Source organism: Schistocerca americana, chromosome 3, assembly GCF_021461395.2.
Source record: "Schistocerca americana isolate TAMUIC-IGC-003095 chromosome 3, iqSchAmer2.1, whole genome shotgun sequence".
NCBI lineage: Eukaryota > Metazoa > Arthropoda > Insecta > Orthoptera > Acrididae > Schistocerca > Schistocerca americana.
The window spans coordinates 949,151,611-949,174,151 of NC_060121.1; the positions used below are offsets into that span (position 1 = coordinate 949,151,611).

Genomic DNA, 22,541 nt, shown 5'->3' on the forward strand with positions numbered 1-22,541 from the left:
GGTAATACCAGGTACAACTGCAGGTGTCTGGTATCCGTAGAGACATCTGATCTTTGGAGAGGTCCTCCGTCAACAGGTGCGCTTATGTTTGAAGAGTCTGCCTATGATCTCTAATGGCCTCTGTGTTTTCTGATGACCACCACCAAGGTATTGTCTTCCGTAGGGGCAGGTCAAAGGAACATGGGATTGCTAAATCAGCTGCCAAAAGAATGCCTTCAGTTGTATTCTGGACTGCCTCATCGATACCTCCTTACGGCGTGGAGCCAAGGACGACAGCAGAGGCAAAAGCACCCCAGTCAACACTGTTGGGAGCCTGTCTGGGCAAGCGTCCAAGGGACACTGAGGAATGGACAGGAAGATTGGGAAGTGGTCACTAACACACAGATCATCATAGACTCTCCAGTGGATGGATGGAAGAAGACTGTGGCTGCAGATGAAAAGGTCAATGGCCAAGAAAGTTGTGTGTGCCACACTGAAGTGTGAGGGAGCAACAGGCACTTCACCATTGGGAGGGGGGAGGCAGGGGTGGGGTAGGGGGGGGGGGGTAAAAATTACAGATGGTAATATCCTGAAATGCTCTTACCTGAACAGCCACAGCCCCCAAAGGTGTATTAAGAGGCATAAGTTCACTATATAGTGTGTACAGAACATGTGTGCAAACACAGGGGAAGTGCTTAAAAGACATAGCTCAGCCAGGTGTTGGAAAACATCACTACGATTCCACTGGAGAATAATGTTGTTGATGTACCATAAGACCACGAGGGACCCAAGGAGACAGATTATGCCATAGGGTCACCTGCCACCACTGGCTGAGGAGTTAAGGCATCAGCACACATAGGTTAAGGATTCCATTCTGTGAAGTGATCCAGGGCCTCAGGGGCCGCCAGAATCTCCACCTCGGCCACAGGAGTGAAACAGGCAAGGTCTGTGGGAGCCACAAAAATCTTCTTCTTCTTTGAGGACTTTTTCCTCTTCTTAGAGGATTTGGATGACTGAAAGGACTTCTATGAATCAGTTTCAGGTAATGATGACAACAGTGAAGCCCTGCCATTAGCAGCCTGTGGTTCTATCAGCCACTGGCTGATGTCTGGTTGTAGACCAGAAGAAGCCTTGGAAGGAAGTGTCCCAAGTGACCCCTTCCTGTCGAGAGAAGCTGGAGGAAGGTGATTTGTCTCTGGCTGGGAAGCGGGGAACAATATCCCTGGTGGGTGGAATGCAAACGATCCCAAAGTAAGTGTGGGGGGAGCAGCAAGGAGAGAGCCTCCAATCATCAGGGGGGCAGGTTTAGTCAAGCGGCCCTGAGGGTTCGTTGTAGGAGATATAACAGGTGGGAGTACCATCACAAATGGCGACAACGGCATTGTAGCTGGTTGGTTGGTTGGTTGGTTGGTTGGTTTGAAGAGTAAAGGGTCTAAACTGCAGGGTCATCAGTTCCTTTTTCCTCATTCAAACAGGTCTCAGATTAAAATTATTCCGCAAAAGAATCTGCGAAAGTAAAAAAGGTGTAAAACTAACTGGGAACCACACTGAAAGAGTAAAACAAAAGCAGCAAACCAAAAGGGGAAAACATATTTTAAAAGGGGGAAAACAAGCGTTACAAGGTATTAAGGCAGTATAGCTGATGGCCTGGGCTGGCTGATTGCAAGAATCAAAAAGAACAAGCCAGCCACTCTGCAACACACAAAAATCTCAGCACACAGATAAGGAAAAGATGAACACCAAGGCGAACAAACAGCAAAGAATGACTGAATTGTTAAAATGGAGAGAGGGTGAAGGCCTGGGAGAGAAGGCCACACACACCCTTAGATTGAATGATTAAAAAAAAAACCTCTCCAATAAAACATAAAAGTAGATCAACCACTGAGGCACTGTCACCTAGCACCTGGGGAGTGAATCAGGAAGGGTAAAAGACCACCTTGTGGAGGCTACACTGGGGCAGTCCAAAATGATGTGGGCTGCTGCCAATCGAGAACTGCATCGACACTGGGATGGATCCTCACGATGGAAGAGATAACAGTGAGTCGGCAAAGAACAACAGAGTCCCTGGAGTGGCTCACATGGATGACCTCTACACTATCTCCTTTATAGCATGTAATTTATTTAGCGCATTTACACTGTGCCATTTGGTATCCCAGATGCCGAAAAGTTTATGGCATAAGGCCGGTCAGAGATCAAGTTTCATTGTGTCAATCTCCAGAGGCAGTATACCAGTAGCCTGTTTGGCCAGCCTGTCAGCAAGTTCATTTTCTGGAATTCCAATATGTCCTGGGGTCCAAATGAAGGTCACTGAATGTCTACAGTTTTTGATGGCATAAACAGTCTCCTGGATAGTCTTTACTACAGGATGGCGTAGGAAGTACTGGTCAAAAGCTTGGAGGCTGCTTAAGGAGTAACTACAGATGACGAGGGACTCACCTGTGCAGGAGCAGATACGCTCAAGAGTGCAGGAGATGGCTACCAACTCTGCAGTGAAAACACTGCAGCCATCCAGCAAGGAGCACTGTGCAGTATAGCCAGCATGAGCGTAAGCGAATCCAAAGTGATCATCGAGCATCGATGTAGACTACTACTGAGCCCTGGAACTCACCAAGAATAGAGAAGGATTGGTGGTGGAAGGCTGCAGGAGGAATTGTCTTTTGGGTCTTGCGATAGACAGAGCTGAGGCCGAGACACGGATCATGGAGATGTATCTGATGGACCCAGAGGAAATGTGGTAGAGGGGAAGACTCAAGTTCAATGAGAAGGGACCGGACACAGACAGCAATCGTAATCCCTGATCTGGGCCGCCACTGTGAAAGTTGATTCGCTGTATTAGGGGAAAGGAGACAGTAATCTGGATGTTGAGGCGAGCTGCGAATGTACAAGTCATAATTTGCAAGCAGTTGCTGTTGCCTGATCCGCAATGGAGGAACCCCGGTTTCCATGAGTACACTGTTCGCAGGGCTCCCGCTACATGTCGAACTCCACAGTGGTGAATATGGTCCAGCACCCGCAATGCTGAACTATACACAAGGCTCTCACAGTCAAAACAGGACTCTATAAGGGCTTTGTACAGCCACAACAGTGTAGAGCAATCTGTACCCAAGTTAGTGCGACTCAGGCATCGAAGAATGTTAAGATGCCTCCAGCACTTGTCCTTAAGCTGACAAAGATGGGAAAGCCAAATTAAGCAGATGGCGAAAACTACTCCTAAAAAGTGATAAGTCTCCTCTACGTTAAGCAGATGGTCATCAAGGTAAAGTTCTGGATGTAGGTGGACAGTACGATGATGACAGAAGTGCATGATGTAAGTCTTGGTGCCCGAAAACTGAAAGCCGTGGGTAAGGGCCCATGACTGCCTTTCATATAGCTTCCTGCCATCGATGTTTACTCACATCAACTCTAGATGAGCGAAAGGAAATACAAAAGTCATCAACATATAACAAGGGCGATACTGAGGACCCCACTGCTGCTGCGATACCATTAATGGCAATTAAAAGAGTGGGACACTCAGTACAGAGTCCTGTGGGACCCCATTCTCTTGGATATGGGGGGAACTGTATGAAGCACTGAGACGAACTCTGAAGGTGCGGAGCGACACGAAGTTCTTTATAAAAATCGAGAGCAGGCCCCAGAGGTCCCACTCGAGTAATGTAGCGAGAATGTGGTGGCACCACATGGTGTCACAGGCTTTCATCAGATTAAAAAAAAATTGGCTATAAGGTGTTGACAGTGGGAAAAGGCCAGTCAAACACCAGACTCCACATATACCAAGCTGTCAGTGGTGGAGCGACCTTGGTGAAAACTGCCTTGGGATGGAGCCAAAAGGCCCCGGGACTCAAAGAGCAAACACAACCGCTGGTTCACCATATGTTCAAGCAGCTAGCACAGAATGTTTCTGAGGCTAATAGGATGGTAGCTATCCATATTTGGCAGTTCTTACTCAGTTTAGCACTGGAACGATGACACTTTTATGCCACTGCAACAGGAACTCACCATCACTCCAGATGCGGCTGAAGACAACAAGGTAGTGTTGCTGTTAATCCGCTAACAGATGTTTAATCATTTGGTGATGGATGCGTTCTGGCCCAAGGGACGTGTCAGGACAATTGGCAAGGGCACTGAGAAATTCCCACTCACTGAATGGAGCATTATATGGCTCAGGGTGACATGTAGCAAAAGATCATTCTTCTTCCTGCTGTTTTAGGATAATACAAAAGGTGGGGTGGTAACTCTCAGATGCAGAGGTTCGAGCATAATGCTCGGCAAGATACTCTGCAATTGCGTCTGGGTCAGTATCTACAGCTCCATGTGCAGAAATTCCAGGTATTCCTGCAGGGATCATATCCATAAAGTCTCATGAACTTGGCCCAAACCTGGGAAGGAGAGGTTTGTGTACTGATGGTGGAGATGTATCATTTCCAACACTCAAGCTTCTGTTGTTTGATTAGTTGACAGACTCAGGCATGCAGCCATTTGAAGGCAATGAGGTGCTCTGGGGATGGGAGGTGCTTTTGATGTTGCAGGGCCCGCCTATAATCTCTAATGGCCATTGCAATTTCCAGCGACCACCAAGGCATTGTCTTAATGGGGTGGGGGGGGGGGGGGGGGGGGGGGGGGGGGGGGCAATCAAAGAAACAAGGGATTTCCAATTCAGCTGCAGTCACAATGGTAGTAGTAATGATCTGGATCACCTCATCGATGTTGCCATGCGATAGAGATCCAACAGTGCTAGCAGAGGTGAAAGTGTCCAAGTCAGTCTTGGTAAGAGCCCATCTAGGCAAGCGTCCTGGCGAGTGATGCCAGGGGAGCGACAGAAAGAGCAGAAAGGGGTCATTACCACATAAGTTGTCGTCAGTTCTCCAGTGGATAGATGATAGAAAGCCAGGACTCTATACTGAGAGATCAATGGCTGAGTATGTGCCATATGCCACACTGAAATGAGTGGCAAAGGTCGAGTCAAGTTAGTAGAGCCTCGATATCTTTACCACGGCCAGTAATCTCGGTTTCCACCCCACAAAGGATTATGGATGTTAAAATCAGCCAGATGTAGTAAAGGTGGGGGAGTTGGGAAATTAGTGCAGCCAATACATGGCACAGTACTTCACCATCTGGAGGAATATAGATTTTGCACATGTTAATTCCCTGCATGTCCTCAACCTGACAGCCATAGCTTCTATAGGTGTTTGGAGGGGCACAGGTGTGCTATATACACAGGTAAGGACATCGATACAGACACCACATGACATCCTGTTACAGTCAGCACAATATTTGTAATACCCCCAATAGCCACAAAGGGTAGGGGTCCTTATTGCTAGAAACCAGGTTTCCTGAAGCACAACGCAAAAAGCAGGTGTGACACTTAAAGAGTTGTCATAACTCTGCCAGCTACGGGAAAAAACCACCACAATTTCACTGGAGGACAACACTTTCTGTAGCCTGGGAAAGCATGGAGTCACCAAGGAGGCAGTTTATGCCTCAAGATCATCTTCTGCCACCTTGCTCAGGGCTTATGGTCTGTGTGTCCATTGGTTCTTCAGCTCCTGGGATATCTATGTCCTCATGGGACACTATAATCTCAAGCTCATCCTAAGAACTAGGCCTTTAGATGTTGGAGAGCAATGGGAGAAAGAGTGACCCCAACCCACAAGGGGGCCTGAGGGCCCACTATTCGAGGTACAGCTGGCATAGTTATTGTCACCAGAAGGTTTAACATCACACCGGTTTATCACCACCTTGACCTTTGAAGTCAGCAAATCACCTTCAAAGGCCAAGATGAAGGCACCGGTAGCAGTGCTGTCGTCCTTAGGCCGACTATACAGATGCCTGACAAAGTGTACATCTTGCCACTGTAGACTGGCGCTCAACTTGTCATCGGACTGGAGGAGGAGATCTCTATGGAATATCCTTCCCTGCACTATACAGGGTGATTCACGAAGACACGCAAATATTTTAATATGTCATTCTACAAGTAAAACTAAAGAAAAAAGTTCATATAAACATAGATCCGCAAATGTTTAGTTATAGCGTTATGGCTAACTAAAGAGTTTCCCTGACATTTAGCAACTGAAGCCATCACAAAAGTGTACGAGGTTAAAGCAAAGAGCAATTTCCATTTATTTTGTTGCAATTGGTCTGATGAATCTAATAAAACATGTCTCAGTGTGTATTTGCAATAGTTTTCCAGGACATCCAGAGAAGCAAAGATTATTATCCATGTAAATTCGTTTACTTTCCATTAAGAATGTAGAAATGTTTATGTCATTGTTGGCAACCGTTAGCGAGTTGTTTCAGCCATTTCCTAACCTTGTAACGAGTTAGTTTTCTGTACTGTTCAGTGAAAGAACATAATAACAATAATGCAAATAAGTGAAACCACATAGTAACTGTTGTAGTTTGTAAATTATTTATGAAATAGGGATGCCTTTCAAATTTACGACAAAGGAATACGCCAATATGGTGTTTATTTATGGCAAATGCGATGGTAATGCTACAGCTACAGTTAATGAATGTCGCGTACATTATCCAACTCGGAGGATTCCGGATGCATGAATCATTAGCAGAGTATTTCAAATCTTACGGGAGACAGGTTCTATACCTAGCGTTTGTAATGAGTACGAGTGCTCAATATGTGAAGACGATGATGAGGGTATTATGGATGCTGTTCAACGTAGCCCAGGTATCAGTGCATGATGTATCTCTCAACGATTAGGCATTTCACAATCTAAGGTGTGGCGTACACTAAAGCACAATAATCTGTAGCCTTACCGTAAAAAAAGTGCATCACTTAAATTCAGGAAATCCTACCCTTCGCTTGGGGTTGTGAAACTGGTTAAATACTAATCAGCAGTTACACAAATAAATTGTATTTACTGATGAGGCCCAGTTTATTTGAGATGGTGTAAAAAATTTACATAACAAGCATGTATGGTCTGAAGCAAACCCACATGCAACAGTGCAACACAATTTCCAGCAGCGAGTTAGCATAAATGTGTGGTGTGATATAATCAACACACACTTTATTGGACCATTCATCTAACTGGTGGGACATACTTACAATTTCTTCAAGAAGAAATGCCCTGCTTGCTGAAAGATGTTCCACTTGCAGCGCGATTACAAATGTCATGATGGCGCCGTTACTATACATTTAAATGAACATTTTCCACAGAAATGGATTGGTCATGGTGCTACACATCTGTGGCCACCCAGATCGCCCGATTTAACACCAATGGATTTCTGTGTACAGTGATGGATGAAAGAAATAGTTTATGAGGACAAAGTCAATACACGTGCGGCATTACTTGCTCACAATATGAATGCAATTGACAAAATTATGAACAACCCTGTGAAACAAACTAGCAACAAAATCTGTTCATACATCTGCAGCTAAATGCATTGAGCTCCGTGGAGACATTTTTGAACATTTATTGTGAATGTATTGTGAAATTGTCTGTACACTGTACAGCTTCCGTAACACTGAGCTTTGTTTTTTCTGGTTTAACATGAATTCTCGAGTGCTGTGGTATTAATAAAAGCAGATTATCTGACACATTCATACAGTTTCAGTTAACATTATTACCAACATTTTTCCAAAATTAGATTCTCTACAACTCCTTTTGAAACTTTGTGCAACTGTCTGGAATTTAGAAAACAAATTGGGCTAGTAGTTAATGAATGAAAAATTTTACAAAATTACACCTTTGCTTCTCTGGATGTTCTGGAAAACTACTGCAGACACACATCTGGGACATGTTTTATTAGATTCGCCAGACCAATAAAAACAAAACAAAAAAGAAATCATACTTTACTTTAACCTCGTACAGTTTTGCAATGGCTTCTTATTAGCGAAGTTGCTAAATTTCAGGCAAAATCTTTTATTAGCCTTAGCCCCATAACTAAACATTTATGGACCTATATTTATATGAACTTTTTTCTTTAGTTTTACTTGTAGAATGACATATTAAAATATGCAAATATCTTTGTGAATCACCCTGTACTTGACTTTTTATTGGGGGGGGGGGGGGGGGGGGGGGATTGTGATTGAGACCGGGAGATCACCCAGCCTGCCACGGGCGAGCAATGCATGGGACTGGGCAGGAGATGCTGTTTGTATCAAAACCGATCCGTTCCTCAATTTGGATAATCACGCCACTTTCCTGAATTTGACATCTAAGTGCTCAATGAAAAACAGAGGCTTTGTTGTTAAAAAGAATTCCCCATCACACCTGGCACAAACTATGTATCAAGGGGAGTACGTCTGTCCGTAACCTTGAGCCCGGCATTCATGTAGCCCGGGAATGGAATGATTTGCGGTTGTATCTCTCAGCATTATAGTGTTCCTTACCTCACTTAGGGACTGCTGGGGCCATTCAACCACCAGCATCAGACAACTTCATCTGCTTCATTGCGGGTCATCTGCCCTGATACCACCCACTCCGATCAGGGGCTCTCCCCAAGAGCCACAGCAAAAGCCACTTGGCACGATGGCCATTGCCGGGAGTCCTTATGCCCCAAGAAGACAAGTACTTACTCCTTGGCATATATGGCGACGTTTGCCACAGTTGCTGCATATGACACTGTTATACATGCTGGATACAACTGTTCATACTACTTCAAGGCCTCTAGATAAGTAAGTTTGCCGGAAGTCTTATACTCTTGTATTTCTTCTGTTTCTAGAAAATGGTGCAAATTGTCAAGCAGGGAGAATGGTGCTTTCCACAGTTAACGCAGACCGGAGGGGGTGGGGGGCACAAGGAGCATTGCCACGCAACAGTTGTCCACAATCTCGGTAGATGAGGCTAGCATTGCTACTTAAAGATATGCCCAAATTTCATACATTTGAAATGTCACATGGGGCAGGAGGGGGGGAGGGGGGATGTGACATATGGTTTCACACTGCATCAGTTTACACCTTGACCTTTTCAGGCAATGAATTGTCCTCAAAAGCCAAGATGAAGACACTGTTAGCAACCCTACCATCCTTCAGCCCTCTATGGACACGAAGATAAAGTGTACACCCGTTGGTAAAGTTGGAGTGCAGCTCATCAGATTGCAAGAGGTGGTCTCAGTGAGAAATGATGCCCTGAACCATATTTAGACTATTAATGGGAGTGACAGCCTCCAGTACGTCACTCAACTTATACAAGTGAGCAGTGCCCATGACTGAGCAGGGGATGCTGTTTTGATCAAAACTGATAATTTTCATTTTAGAGATGGATACCAAAATTCCCCAAACCTGTCTTCTAGGTTCTTCACACACAATAAGGGCTTTGCGACCAAGAAGGAATCACCATAAGCCCTTGTGCAAACTAAGTATTGCAGGAAGCATTCCTCTGCTAGCCACTTCGCTCTATGTTCCTACCAATGTGTAGCAAAAGAAGGAAACATTTTAGTGTTATGTCTCTTTACACTGAACAAAGACTTTTCTTCCATAGAGACTGCTGCGGCTGTATGGTCACCAGTGGGAGATAACTTCATCTGCTGCATTTGTGGTTCATGTGCCATGGTACCACCCCTCCAAATGGGGTCTTTCTCCATGGGCACAACGCAGGCTCAGCAACGGGAAGTTTTTAGCTCAGGCACCAACAGTGTGATGCCTGTGTAGTCAGGGGCTTACCTGACAACCCCTTCCCCAAAGGATGGCTACTGTGCTGGGTTTTAGGTGTATTACCTTATTAAAGGGCAGGGTGCAAATATGAAAAGGCACAAAGATAGTGCACACACCGCATCTGGCGACCTTCTCTGCACAATCCGCACTTCTTGAGAATTTTGAAAATTGCTGGCAGGTCAAACCCAACAATGGACACCATGTATTTAATGAAAGTTGTAGAAAACATCGGAAGTGGAAACTCAAGTCCCAATTCATAAGCCAAGTACAAGCAGGATCCGCACCAAGAAAATCATTTGATGGAGAGGCAGAGGGGGGAAAGGGATAGTGGAAGTATAAGCCTGCAGCAAGGAAAGGAAGTAATGCTGCAAAGGGTGAGGCCCTTTGGTAGCGAAGTATGTACTCACCAAAGAGTTGTGAACCTACTGGGACACCTACAATAAACTATCAACCAAGTGTTTTAAAAACATGTCTTTGAGAGACTCAGCAAAAGGTTGAATCGGGTGAGATCGAACATTGCAGACAAGTAGATGCTGCATCATGCCCCATGTCACATGGCCACTTCCATCACAGAAATCTAAAATGCATTCCTGTTGTTGTACAAGCTGCACCCTTCCCCCAATTCACTTGATCTGAGTCCTTGAGACTTCTCTCTTTTCCCAAAATTGAAAAATGTCTCAGAAGGATGTCATTTTGGGAAAGTGGTTATTAAGTAATCTTGGTAACAAAGTGTTCTAAAAGGACACTAGACTCTCAAAATACAGAAGATCACCTCCTGCTTACACTGAAAATGTCATGTAATCATAAAATGATCATTCTACAAATCTTAAAGCAACTAGAAGTAGCACCCACATCCTACACTGAAACTGACAGAATTATAAAAAAAAAATCTAAAAAACAATAGCTCATGTAGTGCTGATGGAATTTCAAACAGAATTCTGAAAAAGTCTAATTTAATAAATAGTGTCCTTAGTAATATACAGGATGTCCCAGGAGGAATGGTCAATATGCAGGTATATGACAGGAATAATCATTAAAAGCAAAAAAGTCTACTAAACATGGGCTCTAAAAGGAATACCTTGAACAACTATGAGTAGAAGATGTATGATTCACAGCATCAAATATGAAAAAATTCTCATAGCCCTTAAGGTATATATTTTACAACCCAGTTCACTATATTTTTTTTATCTTCACAATCATTTCTGTCATATCCTGGAATACTGACCATTCCTTCTCATACACCTTGTATGTAATGCATCACAGGCATATGCAATTATTCCAGACATTTTAAAATATGCAAGTGTTAAACTTCTTCATAAGAAAGGTGACAAGAAAGGCTTGATTATCACATAATTTCCTTACTGACACCCTTTCCCAAATTATTCAAAAAACCAATGTACTCAAGATTAGTCTCACATTCAAGTAGAAACAAATTACTTAGAATGTCACACTTTGGACTTCAGAAGGGTCGCTCACCTAAGAATGCTACTTATAGAGTCACCCCCACCCCCCCATGAACCATGGACCTTGCCATTGGTGGGGAGGCTTGCGTGCCTCAGCGATAAAGATAGCCGTACCGTAGGTGCAATCACAACGGAGGGGTATCTGTTGAGAGGCCAGACAAACGCATGGTTCCTGAAGAGGGGCAGCAGCCTTTTCAGTAGTTGCAAGGGCAACAGTCTGGATGATTGACTGATCTGGCCTTGTAACAATAACCAAAACGGCCTTGCTGTGCTGGTATTGCAAACGGCTGAAAGCAAGGGGAAACTACGGCCGTAATTTTTCCCGAGGGCATGCTGCTTTACTGTATGGTTAATGATGATAGCGTCCTCTTGGGTAAAATATTCTGGAGGTAAAATAGTCCCCCATTCGAATCTCCGGGCGGGGACTACTCAAGAGGACGTCGTTATCAGGAGAAAGAAAACTGGCGTTCTACGGATCGGAGCGTGGAATGTCAGATCCCTTAATCGGGCAGGTAGGTTAGAAAATTTAAAAAGGGAAATGGATAGGTTAAAGTTAGATATAGTGGGAATTAGTGAAGTTCGGTGGCAGGAGGAACAAGACTTTTGGTCAGGCGAATACAGGGTTATAAATACAAAGTCAAATAGTGGTAATGCAGGAGTAGGTTTAATAATGAATAAAAAAATAGGAATGCGGGTAAGCTACTACAAACAGCATAGTGAACACATTATTGTGGTCAAGATAGACACGAAGCCCACGCCTATTACAGTAGTACAAGTTTATATGCCAACTAGCTCTGCAGATGACGAAGAAATTGAAGAAATGTATGATGAAATAAAAGAAATCATTCAGGTAGTGAAGGGAGACGAAAATTTAATAGTCATGGGTGACTGGAATTTGGTAGTAGGAAAAGGGAGAGAAGGAAACGTAGTAGGTGAATATGGATTGGGGGTAAGAAATTAAAGAGGAAGCCGTCTGGTAGAATTTTGTGCAGAGCATAACTTAATCATAGCTAACACTTGGTTCAAGAATCATGAAAGAAGGTTGTATACATGGAAGACCCCTGGAGATACTAAAAGGTATCAGATAGATTATATAATGGTAAGACAGAGATTTAGGTACCAGGTTTTAAATTGTAAGACATTTCCAGGGGCATATGTGGACTCTGACCACAATCTATTGGTTATGAACTGTAGATTAAAACTGAAGAAACTGCAAAAAGGTGGTAATTTAAGGAGATGGGACCTCGATAAACTGAAAGAACCAGAGGTTGTACAGAGTTTCAGGGAGAGTGTAAGGGAACAATTGACAGGAATGGGGGAAAGAAATACAGTAGAAGAAGAATGGGTAGCTCTGAGGGATGAAGTAGTGAAGGCAGCAGAGGATCAAGTAGGTAAATAGACTAGGGCTAGTAGAAATCCTTGGGTAACAGAAGAAATATTGAATTTAATTGATGAAAGGAGAAAATATAAAAATGCAGTAAATGAAGCAGGCAAAAAAGAATACAAACGTCTCAAAAATGAGATCGGCAGGAAGCGCAAAATGGTTAAGCAGGGATGGCTAGAGGATAAATGTAAGGATGTAGAGGTATATATCACTAGGGGTAAGATAGATACTGCCTACAGGAAAATTAAAGAGACCTTTGGAGAAAAGAGAACCACTTGTATGAATATCAAGAGCTCAGATGGAAACCCAGTTCTAAGCAAAGAAGGGAAAGCAGAAAGGTGGACGGAGTATATAGAGGGTCTATACATGGGCGATGTACTTGAGGACAATACTTTGGAAATGGAAGAGGATGTAGATGAAGATGAAATCTTAGAGGCTAGATTAAGGAAAGGCAAACCTACGTTTCTAGCATTTGTAGACTTATTGTAATTCTGTCAGAGACAGAAAAGGACTTGGAAGAGCGGTTGAACGGAATGGATGGTGTCTTGAAGGGAGGATATAAGATGAATATCAACAAAAGCAAAACGAGGATAATGGAATGTAGTCGAATTAAGTCGGGTGATGCTGAGAGAATTAGATTAGGAAATGAGACACTTAAAGTAGTAAAGGAGTTTGCTATTTGGGGAGCAAAATAACTGATGATGGTCGAAGTAGAGAGGATGTAAAACGTAGACTGGCAATGGCAAGGAAAGCATTTCTGAAGAAGAGAAATTTGTTAACATCGAGTATTGATTTAAGTGTCAGGAAGTCGTTTCTGAAAGTATTTGTATAGAGTGTAGCCATGTATGGAAGTGAAACATGGACGATAAATAGTTTAGTTTAGACAAGAAGAGAATAGAAGCTTTCGAAATGTGGTGCTACAGAAGAATGCTGAAGATCAGATGGGTAGATCACATAACTATTGAGGAAGTATTGAATAGGATTGGGGAGAAGAGAAGTTTGTGGCACAACTTGACCAGAAGAAGGGATCGGTTGGTAGCACATGTTCTGAGGCATCAAGGGATCACCAATTTAGTATTGGAGGACAGCGTGGCAGGTAGAAATCGTAGAGTGAGACCAAGAGATGAATACACCAAGCAGATTCAGAAGGATGTAGGTTGCAGTAGGTACTGGGAGATGAAGAAGCTTGCACAGGATAGAGTAGCATGGAGAGCTGCATCAAACCAGTCTCAGGATTGAAGGCCACAACAACAACAGAGTCACTCATCAAGTATTACAAGGCTTAAATATAACACTGCCAGTTGGAAATTTTGTGATCTTTCCATGGCAGTTTATTGTGTAAATCATGTTACACTCTTAACAAACACTCAAGTTTTATGGAATCAATGGGTTTACACACAACTGGTTTGAATCATACTTAACAAATAGAACACAAAAAGTGGTGCTCATTAATTCGAACAATGCTAGAGGTGCAAAAAATTTTAGCGCCAGGTATAGAAAATTTTAGTGACTGGGGAGAAATCGTACAGGGAGTTCCTCCAGGGCACAATTTTGGACCCACTCTTGTTCCTTATGTGTGTGAATGACCTTCCACTTAACATTCAACAAGCAAAATTGGTACTTTTTGCAGATTACACTAGTGTTATGATAAATCCCATTAGAGAGAATGCCACAAAAGAGACTGTAAATATCATTTTTCAAAGAATTATTAAGGGGTTCTCAGAAGAGGACTCTACCTAAGTTTTGAAAAAACACTACATTCAATTCCTACAACACACAGAGTCATACCAATAATTGATGTACTGCATGAACAGGTGTCATTAAACAGGGAAGAGTGCTACAAATTTTTTGTTGTACATACCAATGAGAACTCGAATTGGAAAAAGAATATTACTAAGCCTCTCAAATAATTAGGTTCACCCACTTTTGCTCTTCATATAATTGCTAGTTTTGGAAATAAAAAAAGTCAACCTCCTAACATATTTTGTGTATTTCCACTCAATAATGTCTTACAGAATAAATTTCTGGGGTAACTCACCACTTAGAAAGAAAGTACTGACTGCACAGAAGCAATCAGTAAGAATAACTTGTGTTGTTGGCCTGCAGGTGTCATCACAGGGTGTATACGTGGACAAGGAAAAAAAAATTCCCGGATTTCCCGGTTAAAACCACATTTTCTCCCGGGTTAAAACACACTTTTCTGTGTAAAGAGACAGTATATTTTCCCTGCAAAACTTATCAGTACTTTGAATGGTTATGGTTTTATACACGGGCGTTGAATTTCCGCACTTTAGGAAACTAAACTCAGTGAAAAAGACGCATTTTGGAAATATCTCTGATGTGCAGCAACATGTATGCCGCAGATTTTCATATTACGAAAGTATACATTGGAATTCCACCAAACATCGCATGCTACTTTCCGAATTATTTAAATCGATGATGCGCTTTTATAAGCCAGTAATAGCTCATGTCACGTGATCTCGCCAGCCGATGACAGCGGATATATAATGTTGATCTTTTTTGCGCGTGTTACAGTTTAAGATATATCACACAAATGTGCCAGTGAAATTTTTAATAATGACATAAATGTCTGATCTTCAGGGTTCAAAATTCTTCTAAATGGCTCGTCATCAAAGAGTTGATTTTTAAATGAGAGTCAAACGCTCTATGATTCAAGAAGTTCAAAGTACATTCTCGCACATATTTCGACTTACGTAACAGGATATTTACTTTGAAAGTAACTCTTTTCAAACCACCATTCGCAATATTTTCCCGCGACCTGTTAGAAATAGGTTCGTTTCAGCAGTTGTCAGAGAGCGCAGGTAACAGACAGGCGACACCGCGCTTGCGCAGCTACCGTGACACTGGAAGCCCGTATGTACGTACATGTAAAACATTGAAAGATCATACATTCTGTCATAAAAGAAACAAGACATCAGAGGATACTCCAAGAGCATCGGTATTTCGTGAACAGTACTAAAATATGCACATTTAAAATGTATACTTAAAGTGCACATTCATATGTCCAGATTCCCAATGAAGTAGACCTCGAACTGATATTAAGCTTTTCAGTGCGGTTTTTGGGATGTAAATTTTCTTGGAGCACCAATACTGTATTATATCACGTGTGGTTCTTTATTATGGTATAATGCCATACATGCTACAAGATGTAAACGTGCACCTGAAATGCAGCGAACAGTTGAAACTAGCCAGTACTGTGGAATTAAACATTTCGTTTCAAATACATTGACTGCCTCCGCAGAAAAGGTTAATGAAAGTCAAATTTCTTTAGCAAACAGACAAAAATAACTTCATTGATCTGCAAGGCGTTTAATGCTTGACTGTCAGAAAGGTGGAAATAAAATCTGAAACTAATAACATATTTTAGCCTTCCGTAATTATGTGAATGTATTTTAATTCACTTGATAGCTCCCGGCCATACATATCCGTTTTGTTTACATTTGACATGAGAGTAAATGAAGGAGAAGCAGCAAAATCGCCGCGCAGGATTAGCTGAGCGGTCTGAGGTGCTGCAGTCATGGACTGTGCGGCTGGTCCCGGTGGAAGTTTGAATCTTCCCTCGGGCATGGGTGTGTGCATTTGTCCTTAGGATAATTTAGGTTAAGTAGTGCGTAAGCTTAGGGACCGATGACCTTAGCAGTTAAGTCCCATAAGATATCACACACATTTCTGAACAACAAAATCACTAAATGTAAACACGGGTCACATGGAGACTACCCACTATAACTCAGACTGCTCTGCGCATCAGCCCCGAATCTACGATATTTGCTAATCGGGTCAATATTTAAAAAAATCGAATTTTCAAAAATATGCTCATCTTGTAGCGCACATCTTTCTGAAAACTCTGAAACATACAACAAATGTGTTCCAGGCAACGTAATCATGTTGTTTGGTCTTAAGTGTGCCAAAGTGCAGTGCCACACCTCTTCAGACAGCATTCTTGTATCGCATGTCACTTTATTTCGCTCTGTGGTATTCAAACGTGTTTATTTTGTAATGGGTGTCATCAAACTATATTCAGGATAGTGGAAATTAAAATGTCCTGTGGTGCCTCTCCTGCTCCCAGTCAACCGGTTTGACAGCCTGCCCCTCTTAAAAAAAAAAATCTCGCAATTATTAGCGAATGGGATTATTAGTAATAAGGAGAACAAGAACTCTTCAGAAAATTTGCACTCTTCATTGCCTATTAGCTAATAACTTGCTGTTTTGTGTGACATAAAATTAAATATAGGATACATAAAACCAATAAAGACAAGAGACAAGCAAAAAAAGTACACACTTCTTCAATCCTTAGCTCCTAGCATCATTTTCCTCTATAATCATGGCGTGTTTTTCTTTCTGCGAAATAGTCTATCACCTCATCAAAGTTCGTCAAATGTTTTGCTACATGAAAAATCGAAATGTCATTTTCTAATACTGAAAAAGCTGTTAATACAAATAATACTCAAGACTGGTGCGGTTTCTCGATCAGATTACGTCTATTTTGTCACTGTCTGCTAAATAAAACAAAATAGGCCTTTCTAACATTGCACCAATTTTGTAACGCACGCAAAGTAAACGAGACTGTTTTGGCACAAATGGTCATTTTTATAACACAACAGAATATAATTCACGAAGTAGCACTATCAAATGCCTATTAGGCCTACTACAAGCAAAAAGCTTTATGGTAGGAAATAGTTTCACATTTCAATCATACGCACCAGTTTCTCAAGCATGAGATCGAAAAGTAGTATTAAGAAATTTTTATATAAATTAGGAATTGTCTTATTCTTCCATAATTTGTGTGATGTCCCAGTTTCTTCTCCTTCCTCGTTCTAACAATTTCGTCATCACCAATCCTGTCGCTATTCTTGCCATTGTCAAAATTTGTTCGGCGATTAGCTTTACTAACCCTGTCAGAATCACAGATTTAGTTATCCCATGATTATTTTCCGGTTAGGCGTTATTACGTCTTCGTACAACACGTTTTCCACGATGCTTCCAGGATAGAACTTAAGCGGCTGCTAGCCGGGGACTGTTCAACTGGTCCTTACTAGTGTAGCGATCTGGCGAAAAAATTTGTCAAAATTTCACTTTCTTGGATACACCGAGAAGATAATACGTAATCTTTCTCACCTGTTATTCCTGTTAGTTGCTAATTTCCATTCTGGTAGTCCGAGTCTGTGGATTTCGCTAGTAATTATAAGAACGCTGATCATTCGCAAACCCAATCAACCACATAATCAGACAGCAATTGGTATTCATCCGTTCAGCTTTACTCCACTCAGTTCATATAGCCACGTCGCCTGTTGTCTGTTGTCTGAGGAAAGTTTATTTCTAGGTGCGACGAGTATTCTCCTGATAGAGACATCACGTACACTATGCACGCAATTAAAAATCAACATACGATTCATTCAGAAATCAACTTAAAATGCTTTCAAAAATATTCAAAAACCAACAGGAATGAGTTTCAAAATCACATGAATGATCGATAGACCAACGTGCGCTGGATGCTAGGCGCTTTGTGAAACAAGTTTTTTTTCCTCAAGAATATGAATTTGGCGCCCCCTTTTCCCGGTAGCATCCAGCTGCTTGCTGCGACTGCTTGCACAGCCAACAGCCACATTGCTGTAGCCAGAAGCGGGAGAATCTGACTCAACTGGGCATGCGCATGAGCCCGCTCGTAACTACTAAAACAAATCTAAATGTGAACAGTTGTGACTTCACGCTCATCAGAGGCAATTTGTTGTTATGAAGCATTGCATAGTCTTCCTAAAGCCTTTGACACATTTTGCTGTTGGCACACGCTTGCATGAGCACTGTGTGTCGTTGCTGTATATGGCGCATTTCCTTTACAATTTAAGTTATTTTCGTTTTTTTCTCTCGTTTATGTTCTATTGTTGAGGTGTTCTTCAGCAGTAGGGGGATACAGTACTATCCTTTGTTACAGTATCTGTTTTTACCAGTCAAAATTACAAAAATTTAACGGAAAACTAAAACAATGAAAAATTCCCGGAATTCTACAAAATTCCCGGGTTTTTCCCGGATCTCCCGGTTGTCCTTGGTCATATACACCCTGCATGAACATATCTCTTCAAGGAGCTAGGCATTTTAACTGTGCCATCACAATACATATATTTGCCAATGAAATTCAAACAATGGAAAATCCAGGATGGAATGTAACAATATTATGAAAACAATAGTTGCTACTCACCACACAGCGGATATGCTGAGTCGCAGATAGACACAACAAGTGTCTGGCTTCAGATGGGAAGACTGTGTGTGTGAGTGTGAGTGTGTGTGTGTGTGTGTGTGTGTGTGTGTGTGTGCGGTCTATTTTTGACAAAAGCCTCGTTGGCTGAAAGCTTATTTTGTTGCGGTCTTTTTGTTGTGTCTATCTGCAACTCAGCATCTCTGCTATATGGTGAAGAGCAACAATAAAATTTGTCATAAATAATTCATCACAATCTGAGAAGAACAGTGAGGTCCATACCTACACCACTAGAGGGAAAAATGACCTTCATTACCCATTACTAGGGCTACCAGTGTTGTTTTTTCGTGTGGCTGCATGAGCAGGACTAAAAAATACTGTATTCAGTAATGTTAACACTAATCATGTGCACATATCCTGTAAACTTACTTGTTACACATCATTTTGATAAAAGAATGCAAATGATTTATGGACATGAAACTCACTCACTCTCACTCATTTCCATTCACACAGGCAAACGGTACAGTGAGAGCAAAATACTCTTAACATGGTAACATAACTGCTCTGAGATAACGTAATGAGTTTTTGGCATACGACAACATACAAATAGGAGAATTATTTTCCCATATGGCTAATTTCTGAAAGTTTTAGCTACATTTTATAGGCATCAACCTCTGACTCATATGCACTAAACATGAACTCACAGTGACTCCTATTTTTCACTGCAAAATATTCTAATTTCGTGTGGTGAGTTACTTAATTTTGAAATATTACAGGAAGTATGACCATTAGCAAAATGATAAGCAGTTCACCACAAAGCTGGCCAATGGGGCTATAAGGTGCGAAAAAAACTCAACTTTTTTTACTTAACATTTTCTAACATTGTGTCAGAAAAATTGCAAAGCAACCAAGTGCATGTGCTGATGTTTCTGCAGTGTTGCAAGTCTACTACCAACCACACGAAAACAGGCAAATGATGTTTCATTCTTAAAGAACAGAGCACTGTCCCTCCAGAACAAATAGGTTGACCCATCCGGCAGCAAGAATGAGAATGAAATGCTATTCTCGGTCCAACTTACTTTGTCAAGTTCTAAGTATTTTGTGCAAAAACTTGGTAACAATGTAGAATGAATTATTCACACTCTAACAGAGAGTGCATTTTTTCGAAACTTCCTGGCAGATTAAAACTATGAGCCTATCCTTAACTTTAATCAACAACCTTGCCTTTAGTGGACAAAATTTACTGAGCAAGCTATCCAGACTTGATGTGTGTCCTGCCCTCAAAGTCTCAATTCTGAAAACAACACTTCTAAAACCCCATGCTGGCATGTAGTTTTAAATCAGTCTTGAAGTTGGAAGCAATCTGTAGAGGCAATCTAGGACACAGAAAATGTAGTAAAATGCAACACAATAGATATCGCAAACATCTGCAAGGAGAATGGATGTAAAACAAAATGAGAGGAGGCTAGCCCATAAAAAAATTGTGGTACTGATGACGAGCTTACCAAGTACTACCATGAAATAATACAGAAGACAGAGGAGCCTTTCAGCCTGCACAAATCAAATGTAGCAACAACATTGCAAAGGCAAGAACAAAAAAAGTTCCAACCTTCACTTTTTTTGCGATCCTTGAGAATCTTTAGGTAAATGTTTTGATGAACAAGTGACAGTTTACTGGCAAACTAAAAACCAAGTTACAATACCATTTTTGCTGACACAGTAATCTGTACATCAACACCTCAAACAGTAAAATACAAGATACCTAACATGCATGTCAAATGCAGTAAGACATATTTCTCCACCTCGGTTTAGCTGAAATCATTGAAACATGGCTTAACAAATAACAAAACTGATGATCAAACTAACCAATAGCGCCTCTTCCACGGCGTAAATGGGCTTCTACAGGTGCAGAGATACCCTGGAGGTCCTTTCCCAAGCCCTTTCCTGGCTGGAAACCCATCTGAAACAACACAGCGACAAAAGATTATATTAATTTCAAAAATAATGTCATAAGACAGTTAAGTGCAATAATAATATTGGGAATCACTTTTTACCTTTTGGTAATTGAAAATCATTTGTTTTGTTACTCAAACGACAAAAATTCTTCGTTATTTTATCCCAGTAATTATTAAAAATAGAACATAAACATTAATACTTTATTTATTCTGGTATAAAATGTGTGCAAATGGTACCACCAAGTGAAATTCACTTCTTTGTTTTTCAGTAAGTCCAAAAACAGTTTTATTTTAAACTATTAAACTGGTATTCTATTATTTGCAAAACAAAGAAGAAAGGAAGGTTTAGCATTCCACTGCTGACAAGGTCATTAGAGACAAGAGTACAAGCTTGGAATGGGTACAGATGGGGATACAGACTGTTTCTTTTTCAAAGGAATCATTCTGGCATTTGCCTTACATTCTGACATTGGCCTTAAGCAATTTATGGGAACCACAAAAATGTAAAATTGAATAGTTATTTGAACCACTATCCTATGTCCTACCACTGCGACACAATGCTCGGCTCCGTTACTTGCTACTTTTTCTTCGGTTATTACGTTTACATCATAATAAGTAGCTTGTATGCATATTTCACAAGTACTTTAGTCTTTCATGATGAGCTTCCTGGTAATTTTCATTTCATTTCCAGCATTAAACATCCCCAGAATGTAGTTGCAAATGTTAAAATTCTCATCCATATTTAGTGTCTTTTTTTTTATTTAAAACATGTGTTTCAGGCAATTCATACCTCCCTCCCCCATTCCCCCCCTCCCCCCCCCCCCCTCCTCTCTCTCTCTCTCTCTCTCTCTCTCTCTCTCTCTCTCTCTGTGTGTGTGTGTGTGTGTGTGTGTGTGTGTGTGTGTGTGTTGGAGCAAAGGAGGGGGAAGGCTGAGAGGTTGGTTGGGTAGGTGGCTGAGTGAGGGAGAGGGGTTGTGGAAGAGGGGACCAGACAGCAAGGTCATGGCGTCTACGATTCAAGGTAGCAGAAACTATTGGACAAACAACAGCACAGTCCAGGTAAAGGGAAAGGAAAGTGGACATACAAAAAGGTAGAATGAATACTGGGGTAGCAGGAAGAATAGAGTAAAGAATGGGAGTGGGGAGATATGGAGAGGCAAGAGCAGGGGGTGCTCCCGAGGCACTACATGTGACGGGGCACCAGCACTGCTACCGACCCATTCTGATCCTCACATCGTACCACGATCATGACAACAGGGGCAACACCAGAAGAAGAAGATACAAGAAAAGGGGAAAAAACAGTGCAAAAGACCAGACAAATTATAGGGGCAAGTTGGGGAAAGCTGGGCCAGCAGGGACGCAGGGCCAAAAGCCTCCCAACAATGCCAATGCTAACTGAGGGGCTCCGATTCCAGAAAGAAGGAAAACCACTTTTGAGATGAAAACCATGGATGGACGTAACCACATAAGGTCATCCACTAACACCTGTGACATGGGAAGTAGGTGTACGTGTTTAGTGTGTAGGGCAAAAGGCGCTGGGCAGTCTAACAAGGGCAGTGAGGGGGAACATGTAACTACATAGGGGGGAGGGGGGGGGGTCATTACAGATTAAAAAAACCATGGGTTGCTCTGATATGGCTGACACAAAGACAGGAAAGGATGGGTGGAAGAATAATACCTCATGGCGGAGTCCCCTTAATCGCAGGAAGTTTATTAGACAGTGGGGACCTTTGCAAAGTTTCCGAGTTTGAGCCTCGGTCTGGCACACAGTTTGAATCTACCAGGAAGTTTCATATCAGTGCACACTCTGGTGCAGAGTAAAAATTTCATTCCAGATAAGATTCATTGGAGGATTTCACCCTGACAAGGAGTAAAACATAAGGAGGAATCTTCGGCCTGCTATTTCCAGAGGAGGAAGACGGCCTGATAGAAGGCAGATGCC

The 22,541-nt window shown here is 41.9% G+C and overlaps 1 protein-coding gene across 1 annotated transcript in view; it reads right to left on the reverse strand.

Annotated features, from left to right (window-relative positions):
* LOC124605560 (tuftelin-interacting protein 11) overlaps positions 1-22,541 on the reverse strand; it is a 151,549-nt gene that overhangs the window by 81,289 nt on the left and 47,719 nt on the right. Inside the window, exon 5 of the mRNA XM_047137324.1 lies at positions 20,511-20,604. Within this exon, the coding sequence (XP_046993280.1) occupies positions 20,511-20,604 (94 nt within the window). The remainder of the gene's footprint in view (positions 1-20,510; positions 20,605-22,541) is intronic.